General features: G+C 49.8%; 1 protein-coding gene across 1 annotated transcript; it reads right to left on the bottom strand.

Annotated features, from left to right (window-relative positions):
• Window positions 1-4540: 4540 nt before the first annotated feature.
• Window positions 4541-8825, bottom strand: MAP1LC3C (microtubule associated protein 1 light chain 3 gamma). The gene is given in 6 exon segments (XM_023632466.2): window positions 4541-4804; window positions 6010-6217; window positions 8333-8379; window positions 8382-8431; window positions 8598-8666; window positions 8768-8825. Coding segments are annotated over 6 exon segments (696 nt in total).
• Between the last annotated feature and the right edge of the window lie 2324 nt (window positions 8826-11149).

The raw sequence follows: 11149 nt of genomic DNA, 5'->3' as shown, positions 1-11149 counted from the left end.
ATGTCAGCAAACAATAATAATAGAGCACAAGCAAGAAAGGAGGAGCCATGAATGGGTGACAGGAATTGATAAAGACACGGAATGAGGAGAAAAGGCACATCTTTGAGGGCCAAACCAAGGGGTTGCTCCCAGAAGGATATGGCACTTAGAGGAAACCATGATATTTAAATTCACAAGAGACTGTCCATTTGTTTTATGATTTGGGCTGGTCATTTTCAGTAACTGAAAATCTTCTGTCCCTTATCCAGGGCACTCCTTTCTTAATATCAAGTTACTTTGGAAGCTGAGTGAATTCAAGGAAGATTCTTGCCCACTGACCCTCACCCCCATTCAGATTTTTGTTTCCTGTTGACCAGGAGACTACACTGTTGACTTTCAAGTGTTAATCTAATTCAGGTAACTGAAAAGTCCTTCTAACACCATAGCATAGTGTGTGAGAGGCATGGTGGGAGGCTGAGCTCTCCAAACTAGGTGCTTGGAGATGAGTAATATTCATGCAGTTGTAGGGAAGGAAGGCATTTCCTCTACCCGCTCTGGGTCCTTCTGGCTGGGAAATGAATTAAATTCACATGAGACAGATAGCAGGAGAAAACTAAACAAAGCTTTATAACATGTACACATGGGAAAGCCTCAGGCAACCTGAGCAACTCGCCAAAAAGGCTGCAGCCACCACCTTAAATATCATCTTTAGCTAAAGGCACAGGAGGATGTAGGGCATGGGGGGAGTCAGTTATGGGAGATTAACAGAAAAACACAGTAAACAAGAGTAAGGTTATTATGCAGATTTAAGTCCTTGCCTTCTGCATTGATTAAGAGTTTCTAGAGATAATGTCATCCCCCCTTCTTCCTGGTACAGAGAGGGAGACACCGTTACAGATGGAGATTTCCTTTACAATGGAAATGTCTTAACAAAGGGTAAGTAAATTCTACTTCTCAGAGTTTCTTTCCTGTCTGCAGTTTCTAAAAGTAACCGGCCCAAAATAATCCTCATGCCAAAGAGACATATCTTGGGGTGGCCAATTCCAGCCCCCCGCAGTGTTTATCTTTAAATATAAAATAACATCAACATCTGGGACTTGTTACTAGACATCTCTACTTTTATCCCTTTCCTGACTTCCTTTCCCACGTGGTGGCCTGTGGTCCTGACATCCCAACACTGCTCCCAGCATCCACCTGGGCCTGTGTGCCCTTGTGATGGCTGCAGTCACCGTGGCAGCACTGGGAGTTGGGAGGACGTGCAATGTGGTTTTCAAGGTCTCAGCAGTTCTTTTCTGTGGGTTAGTTAGAATTCACATCAAGGAGACACATTTAATGTTCTAGCGACTCTTTCGCTAACATTTATATCTGCCCCCTCTTTGGCTGGAGCTGGGCTTTTCAGAAGATTCAGATACACTCATTAGGAACTGCTGGCCGTTTCTAAATCTAACGCAGCAGGGCTGGCGCCACCTGGTGGTACTTGTCAGCTGAACCAGCTGGAGTTTCCTGGGTAGAGGAAGCCATTCTAGGTATACTCGCATGAGTTGGAAACTTGCTGCCTTTCCGATCTCATCACTTGTGAGAAACTTATATGAAATAAATGATTTGAGAACTTTGAAACTAAAACTGTTCTGATTCTTTGACAGTAACCTGCTCAGAAGGTCTTCATGTTCTGAAGCACAAACCAGAGATTTTCAGAGGACACTGATGCAGAGATTAAACACCCTCCCAGACGCACAGGAACAGACGCCTCCTCTGAACCCAGGTCTGTCCGAGGACAAAGCCATGGCTCTTCCCAGGACACCACACATGTCTCTTAATACGGTACTGGGCCAAGTATGTGCCCCAAAGCTGAAACAGGACGGAAGTAGGTGGAGCACAATTACTGCACCTTTCCAAGGAGCGGGAGGAGAAAGTAGCCAAATTACCACCCAAGATGCCCAGACCAGTGCTTCCCAAACTCACGTGCTTATCAATCAGCTGGGCATTTTGCTAAATTGCTGCTCTGATTCAGTAGTTCTGGGGAGGTGCCAGAGACTGCATTTTAACAAGCTCTCAGGGGAGGCTGAAGCTGCTGGTCCACAGACCACATTTCGGGTCTCGAGTAGACTCTCGACCAGGGGTTTTGAACCAGGGGCAATTTCACCCCGCCCCCCCCCCCCCCCCCCCGGACATTTGGCAATAACTGGAGACATTTTTGATAAGCTATTGCGGGTTGGGGGTCAGTGCTACTGGTGTCCAGTGGGTAGAGGCCAGGATGCTGCTAAACTTCCTACAATGCACACAGCAGCCTCCTGCAACAAAGAATCACTTGCCCAAATGTCAGTTGCACAGAGGTTGGGAAACCTACCCTAGACCCAGACTTATATGACTCAGGTCTGTCTGCTGGGAGAAGCTCAAATCCCGTACCCTGGAGAGAGTTTGCTGGAAAACAGGTGTGAACTGGTTCCTTTTGTTCATGAAAGAAAACAACATACATTTAGAAATCTCCCATATGTATTCTAGAGGCAAACGGTGAGGCAGCATGGAGGAGACCCATGACAATGGAGCCGTGGGGAAGAATGCCATTTGACCTGTGAAGAACTGTGTGTGTGTCTGGATTGAACTCCTCCAGTCAAGGGCTTGGCAGTACCATCAACGAGTGCAGTAGACTTGGAAATGCTTTTCTTCTCACATCATGTGAGACCAAAACAACAGCAACAACAAGATACTTCTTTCTATTGTGATTTACCCCTGAGCATAGCCTTTTTTTTTTTTTAAGATTGGCACCTGAGCTAACATCTGTTGCCAATCTTCTTTTTTTCTTCTTCTTCTTTTTCTTCTTCTCCCCAAAGCCCCTGGTCATATAGCTGTATATTGTAGCTGCGGGTCCTTCTAGTTGTGGCATGTGGGATGCTGCCACAGCATGGCCTGATGAGCAGTGCCGTGTCCATGCCCAGGATCCAAACTGATGAAACCCCAGGCTGCTGAAGCAGAGCACGCGTACTTAACCACTCAGCCACGGGGCCAGCACCCTCCCCCCCAGGACATCTTGATGATAAAATTATCACTGTAACCTAGAGGAGGGGTCAGCAAACGTTTTCTGGGAAGGGTCAGATAGTAAATACTTTGGGCTTTGCAGGTTATACGGCCTGTGTCACAACTACTCGGCTCTGCCATTGCAGCACAAAAGTGGCCCGAGAGAGGAACAAACAATGGGCGTGGCTGCATCCCAGTTACACTTTATTCACAAAAACAGCGCAGGGCAGTCTTCTGCTGACCTCTGGTCTAGGTGTCAGGTGAATCTGGGCTCAGCTGTAGGTCCCATGTTAGCTGGGACATAGCAGCTGCAGTTTCTATCTGGCCCCCTTTGGTTTTATGATGTGGAGAGAGGGTGACTAATGCATGTGCAACAGGCACTCAAAAAAATGGGTTCTCTGCCTGACCCAATCGCTGTGGAAACAACTCCTAGAACAATCCAATCACTCTATTATCTCCCTCTGAAGTTGACACCATCATTCTCTAATTTATCACGAAGCATTAACTAACCACCTAAGATGTGCTTAGCATTACTGCGAGCCATGAGGAATCCAAAAAAGAAGTCATGTCCATGTTCTTAAGCAGCTTTTTGGGGTTATTATGGTGATAAGAGCCAGTCCTGGTGGTCTAGTGGTTAAGATTCTGTGTTCTTACCACATGGCCTGAGTTCGTGTCCTCATCACTGAACCACACCACTGTCTGTCAGTGTCATACTGTGGCAGCTGCGTGTTACTGCGATGCTGAAAGTTATGCCACCAGGATTTCAAATACCAGCAGGGTCACCCATCATGGACAGGTTTCAGCAGAGCTTCCAGACTAAGACAGACTAGGAAGGAGGAACTGGCTACCCGCATCTGAAAAAGTTGGCCCTGAAAACGCTGTGGCTAGCAGTGGGGCCCTGTCTGACAGAGCGCCCGAAGCTAGGGCAGGGCTCCGCTCTGCTGTGCACAGGGCGCTGGGAGTCGGGACCCACTTGAGGGCACTAACAACAAAAATGGTGATAAGACATAGATACACAATCGCAGCAAATTCAAATGCCCATGGATAGATTATTCATTAAAGGCACATGTGACAATTGGTTAGGCATTTGGAAAAAATGGAACCTGGGTACATTCTTCTGTTACCAAAATAAATTCCAGTTGGTCAAACACTTAAGTGTAAGCAAAAGGAAACCATAGTGCTGGAAAAGACATAGTATAGGTGCACATTTTTTATAATCTTGGGGTTGGGAGAGTCTTTCTATTGAGAGCATGCACTTCAAAAGCCACAAAGGAAAAGATCACAGAAGAATAAAAAGTATCTACATGAGAAAATCTGCCATCAGCAAGAACAAAAGGAACTGGGTGATCATTTTTAATACACGTGGCATACAGAGAGTTAATTACTCAACCTTGTGAACTTGTAAAAATCAATAGAAAATGACGAATAGCCTAAAAGAAAACTGGCCATAATTTACAGGAGTACAAATTGCCAATTAATTTTAAGCACTTGAGTAGAGGTTAAGAAAATAAGGAAAGAAAAATCTCCAGAGCAAAATGATTGGCATTCATCCCCTATGGTCGGCCAGCTTCGCCTCGGTTTCTTGGATCACACGCTCTCCAGCTGCTCCTTCTGAGGATGCTCCCTCCTGGCACCCGTGCTGAGACAGGTCACCTGGAACCACTCCAGCCCACACTCCCAGCTGGGCCCAGCCTTGAGTCATCCCAGCCCAGGGGTCAGACAAGAGAACGAAGAAGTCTCCAGATGATTCCAGGTCCTGGCTGTTCAAGTCACTCTCAGCCTTTCCGTTCTTCCAGGCTGAGTCCCCAAACTTTGTGGAGCAGAGACAAGCCATCAACACTGTGTGTGTGTGTGTGTGTGTGTGTGTGTGTGTGTGTGTGTGCGCGCGCGCACCCCGCTCCAGCCGGAGGTCACGTAGGAGGGAGTTACATCGGGAAGGGTCTTAAAGACCAAACAGAACACAACAGCTCACTCAGCTGCCACCCAGGCAGGACTCTGTACCTGCAGGATGACAAGAATCTTCGACACTGGGATTCAAGGAAGATCAAGGCCACGGAGAAGGCTGAGAGCAGGAGCGCTGGGTTCGGGCACGCAGGAGGATGTCCCTTCACCATCTATGCTGCTGCTGCTAAACCAGACAGCCCACCGCTCCTGCATTCGTCAAGCTCTGCTGGACTCCCGGTGGACACCTGTCTCCCCTGTGGGTAAGTTAGTGTGACGGGGCCCTGGAGCTCAGCCCAGTTGGTGAGGTCAAGGACAGTAACTTCCTCCAAGATGGGAGCCCAGCAGAGGGCTAAGGAGCGTGGCTTCTAAAGCCACACTCCTTGACCTCAAATCCCAGGAGACTGTGCTGTGTGAATTTGGAAAATGTTCTTGACCTTTCTGGGCCTCAGTTTCCTCATCTGTAAAATGATAACAATAATTAACCGTGGAGAGTTGAGAGGAGGCACTAATACACGTGGAGCTTAGAATAACGCCTGGCACAGAGTAAACACTCAAATGGGTTAAGAGACTTTATATTAAGAAACGACAACTTTGGCATAAATCAGTGTGGCAGAGACACACAGAAGGAATATAAGAGGGAAGACCCAGGTGGAGTGAACGCCGTGGAAATGCACCAGGAACCTCTCTCATGACACAGGGAAGCTCCACTGGCTCCACACGGTTCCACAGCCCGAGCTTCTCCGTGACCAGCGCACACGGACTCCTTCCTGCCCACACAGGTGAAATCAGACTCCTCAGCGGCCTGCTGCCTCCTCCAGGAAGACACTTAAACACATCTCCAGCCCACCATGAAAACCATCGCACGACTTCACTGTTTCTTACTCAGAAAAGATGGACTATTTACAGAATTGCTGAGAGCCACCACATTTTCTCAGTGAGATTGAGAGCACAAGAGGCTTCCCTTGGTGGCTGGCGCCCATCACTGAGACGGCCCTGCCTGGACCATCCACCACACACAGGAGGAGGCTGCCGGCTTTGGTGGAGCCATCCAAGGACGGTGTCGACACACACTGGAGAGGATGGCAGGGTCTGCCCCCAGGAGGGGGCTGCCGACCCCAAGCCCCCAAACACCTCCTGGGAGGAGCAGGTCATGCACACGAAGCCGTCCTTATCCTTGCAGTCCCTGTAGATCTCTGCCATGGTCACACTCGGGCTGGCCACACTCCTGTTGTTCACCAGCAGGTGAAAGGCTTCAGTGGCCCCGAGGACCATGGGGCTCCTGGGATGGAGGAGAGGGAGGGGGCAGGAAGGGGACTCAGCCTGCAGGGAATGGGCCCTGACCAAAGCCTCCCCTGGTTCGGCCAGTATATATATTTTTCCCATGAGAGGCGAGCCCTGATCTCCTAAACTCTCAGGGCAGTGGTGCTCCGACTCCACTGTGCTCTCTGGGCTGTGGAAAGGCAGGCTCCGGTGCTCCAGCCCCAGAGCCTCGGATCCAGTGGATCCGGGAAGCAGCCCAGGAATCTGCAGGGTCATGCCGCTCAAGAAAACTGAATTGCTCCCTACTCCTTTGCTGGAGATTCGAGATCCACAAGGCCTCCTCGTTGGACCAAAAGGGTGAGGCCTTCCCGTCATTAGCTAGGATTCATACCAATACAAATAAACCAGGCAAATGAGCCCCTCTTTGCTCTGAAATTAAAAGTATTTCCCCAGAGGTACAAAGGCGATCACAACCTCTTCCAGCATCTCACTGTCAAACACCCTTGGGATGACTTTTAGAAGGGACCTACTGCCCCCAAGTGTGACCTTTCCTTTTCTTGCCATTTCTTGCCCCCTCCAGCAAGGAGCCAGAGAGCTGCAAAGTTAACTGGACATGATTTAAATGCCGAGGTCCACCTGAGTCCTGATGCAGCCAGGAGTAGACGACAGCACAACAGCACAGACACGTAAGAAAAGGCTCGGTTCACCTGAAGCTCACTTCCACCTGCTCTGTTCCGCGAGGAGGCACCGCCTGCCCACTCCAGCCTCAGAGCTCTGCCACTTCAGGCGAGCTAGGTCCATGCAGCTGGACACGGGTGGCTGGAAGCTGAGCAATTCTACAACCAGATAATCCTTCCAAAATAACCCCAAAGGTTTTAGCTCTGACCATTGCATGATGGCCTTTGGGTCAAAAGTGACTGTTCTGCAACAGGAATGGGTGCGGCTGGGGATCAGTGTGCAGCCATCAGCTCTGAGGGAAACTTCCCAGACTCCGCACCTCCGCCTGTGTCTTCTGCCACGCTCTCTTTGGATGAGGGTCGTGGCATCCCCCGGGGAGCAGGCTGTGGGCAGGGACGTCCGTCTACTCTGTTCATGCTGCAAACACAGAGCCCAGAGAGCACCCAGAACACAGCTGGTGCTCCGGAAACATCATGGAGCCTCAATGTTGGGATGGGAGCACGGGGCGGGGTGGAGGAGACAGGAGGCCCGGCTGCGAAGGGGAAAGAACGGCTCTCAGAACTCAAAGGGCTTGTTCTTTGGGTTTTTTTGGGGAGGGGGTGAAATTAGAGAGGGAGGCGAGGTCACCTCATGTTATGCCAACATGTTGGGACCTAATCCTGCCTCTCATTCTCCCTTGGCACCTCCATCCACACTGCACTAATGTAACTACCCTGAGGAGAGGAAATCAGGATGCTCCTAAATAGCTCATTAAAAGAAGCAAAACGGAGACAAACGCAGATTTGTAATGAATTCTTGAAGAAACAAGTTGCAACAGCTACCCAACTTCCCAGGGCCAGCCCCAGCAGATTTTTCAACCCTGTGAAGAATTATCCAGAGTTATATTCACATTACTCCCAAATTATTTTTATTGAATCCATGTGTCAGGTGATACCACTTAACCTTCTTAAGCTTTTAAAATAGCTGCTTTTTCTTCACTGTGCCTTAACCCAAGGGGATTGTGTTTTGGGGACAATTTCCTTGTCCCTCTCTTAGGGTCTGAGCAGTCCAGGGAGCCTTTGCCCTTTGAAGGGTCCCCACTCCTCAGGCGCACACACACCTAAAAAAGGTACTGTGTCTCCACCGGGAAGATGCAGGCTGGGTTTTAAACACTATCAGGAGGAAAGCATCTTCTGTTTCAGAGCCAAGACTACTTTAGAAAATTCTTAGAAATGTTGGCAGCTCTTACTCTCTTTTGATTTGTTATCTGCGGGGCTCTCCCATCTGTTTGAGATAGATTAAGTCTCAGAGCATCTTTTCGGGGCACTACAGGATCTAAAAGGTGAGTCACAGAGAAAATCTCTCCCTTCTCTTCTCCTGGAATGTCCCCATCATCAAAACCAAATAGACTGACAAAGCAAATAGAAAAATCCCAGGGCTGCACGGCACACGCCCCCGAGGGCACCTTGTCACCTACCGGATGATGCCGAGGCACTGGGTCACGGTCAGCCCCTGTGGGCTGGGCCCAGGAACTAGGTCTTGTCCAGCACAGGCAGGAACTGCTCCATGGTGAGCGCTCCCCCACCGCCTGTCAAGAGACTCAGCCCCTAAGAACGTGACCGGAGCTCTTGGTATCTTAGAACCTACAACAGGGAGAGAGAGCGGGCTTTTTATTCTTCTCGTTATTTTTGTTTTTTGGGTTTTTTTCCAAAGAAAAGAGTATCCCCCTTTCCGAAAAAGACAATGAAATCTTACCGGGATCTTGTTTGGGAACTTTGCCCGGATTCCAGCAACTTCCTCTTGTCTGGTTGCTGTGAATATTTCAAGGACAGAAGCAATAAGTAAACAGCAAGTGAAATCTGTATCCTCTCGCCCTCTGTCTGTAACCCAGACGGCAGGCTGAGAACTTCACCTGAGCTCTTCCTCTGCTCAAAAAGGCTGATGCTCGGGCTTTTCTGAGGAGTCTGCATTTTCTTCAACAGCTGTGTCTGTGCCTGAATTAAAACAAACAGAAAAATCCCACAACCAGGACCTAGCTTATCCCTCCATCTGCTTCCTAACTGCCTGCAGGAGCCTAAAGGAGACCCTTAAGTGGGGCTGTGTGACATCAGGCTTCTCCCGCCCTCCCTGGGCAGAAGGAAGTCAGATCTGAGGACAGAAAGGGAACACCTGCTTGCTGGTCAGAAAAAGTCACTTTGCTCACAATTGGTTCAAGACATTTCTTTGCTGGAGAAATTAGGGTTCATAATAAAATCAGTGGCCACGTAACCAAACAGCCTAGGTCTGGGCTGAGGACCCTGGAGAGGTGAAACTGCCATTTGCTAAGGGTGTTTGGTTACTTCCATAATGAATCACCTTGAAGGAAGGCCAGGGTGGATCACCTGATGCTGAGATAGGCTGATAACTCTCGCATTAGTCCTTGCCATTTTTCACAGAAAGAAACCTATGATCAGAGAGGTTAAGGAATTTGCTCAAAATCACACAGCTAGTAAGGGAGGCAATTGATACCTCTCTCTCAAAACCCAGATTTGGTGTGAGATAGTGCCACACCCCAGGATATTCTGTCATTTTATCTTTTCTCCAATAAGGGAGGGAAAGAAGCACAATTACCCTCAAGATCTGCCATTAGGCGATGGGAAACAGAGGCCCATGGAAGGTGAGTGATTGCCTGGGATCGAGTGACTGCTAAGAGGCAAGACACAGCTCTCCTAGGTCCCCGAGTCCAGGGCTTACCTCCAGATGCCTACGCCCACCCATGTGCACCTGTAGACTCCGAGTGAGCAGAGGCTGACGGCGCCTTCTCTGATTTGCCGGCACGGCGCCTTCTCTGATTTCCCGGCACAGTCATTCAACAGAGGAGAGTCTTCCAATGAACAGAGTGATGCAAAGGAAGGTTTGCACATTCTCCACGTCAGCTGGGCGAATCAAAGGGACGCATGGCGGGGCTTTAGGTTAAAGATCAGGCGTGGGCAGCAGGTGACAAAATGGTGGCATCACTGAAGAGAGAAGTGGCTCTCTCTGATGCCCTTTAAAAAAGAGGGCATGGGGCCGGCCTGGTGGCGAAGCGGTTAAGTGTGCATGTTCCTCTTTGGTGGCCCGGGGTTCACTGGTTCGGATCCCGGGTGTGGACATGGCACTGCTTGGCAAGCCATGCTGTGGCAGGCATCCCACATATAAAAAAAAGTAGAGGAAGATGGGCATGGATGTTAGCTCAGGGCCAGTCTTTCTCAGCAAAAAGAGGAGGATTGGTAGCAGTTAGCTCAGGGCTAATCTTCCCCCTCCACACACACACACAAAAAAAGAGGGCACACGCTCACGTGCACGGGATAATAAGGAACAGGGGTGCAGTGCACTTCTGCAGTCAGCGGCTTTCACATCCACAATCTCATTTAAACGTCGCAATTGCCTGCAGGTTGGAAGGGTGGAGGCGATGCACACCTTGCAGGCCCACCTCCAGCCAGCATGCACTGAAGTGGCAGCCAACCCGGAGTGCCCAATTCCCGGAGCAAGCCCAGCATCTGGGGCCAGGCAAAGCCCTTCCAGGCCTGGCCGTCCCGGATATCACCTTAATTTCTGATCTTGAATCAGTTACTTCACTTTACTAAGTATGGTTTTCCTTTTTGCAAAATGATCATTTTTAACTAATTAAAATGGTCAGTTTTACCTAACCCAGCGTGGGTATGTGAGACTCCACTGAACTGATTTACGGAAAGCAGCTAGCCCAGTGCCTGCACCAAATCAGATGCTCAGTGTCTGTGTGCCCCCACCATGCCTCCCCGAAGCCCCCACAACCCCAGGAGAGTGTGCGTGCATTCAGATCTGAAGGCGGAAGGCCAGCGCCCCGGCTCGGCACAGGTGCAGCGTGTGGTCCATCATTGTTAGGGCTTTGAGAGGCTTCCTCCCCGCCCTGCACCGGGCTTCTCAGCTGGCACGTGGGATTGCTGTCTCGGCCAGGCCTACCTCTCAGGATATAATGGGGGTGAAGGGGAAAATAGAACAATGGACTTGGGAAAAAAGGAAAATGTGGCAGCACTTATGGAATGTATCATCATTCAGCAGAGCAATGGTCCAGACTGTTTTTCTTTTATTGAAAAGTGTCTTTTTTGAGGGGAACAGGTTGTCTGTGGGTGCCGTGTGGCCCCACCATGCTCCTCCAGCCCAGGGGCGGGACCTAATCGGCCAGGAGGTGACCAAACCCACATAATGTCATGCTACATGGATGGTGGGGAAGGAAGCAGGAACAGCCCTGTGGAAGCGGCTAGAGCAAGAGTGCCCCGGCTTACGCAGAGTCCTG

The sequence above is a fragment of the Equus caballus genome, chromosome 30, assembly GCF_041296265.1.
Source record: "Equus caballus isolate H_3958 breed thoroughbred chromosome 30, TB-T2T, whole genome shotgun sequence".
NCBI classification, from domain to species: domain Eukaryota; kingdom Metazoa; phylum Chordata; class Mammalia; order Perissodactyla; family Equidae; genus Equus; species Equus caballus.
The sequence above is the reverse complement of the archived record's forward strand: the minus strand, read 5'-3'. Positions and strand labels throughout refer to the sequence as shown.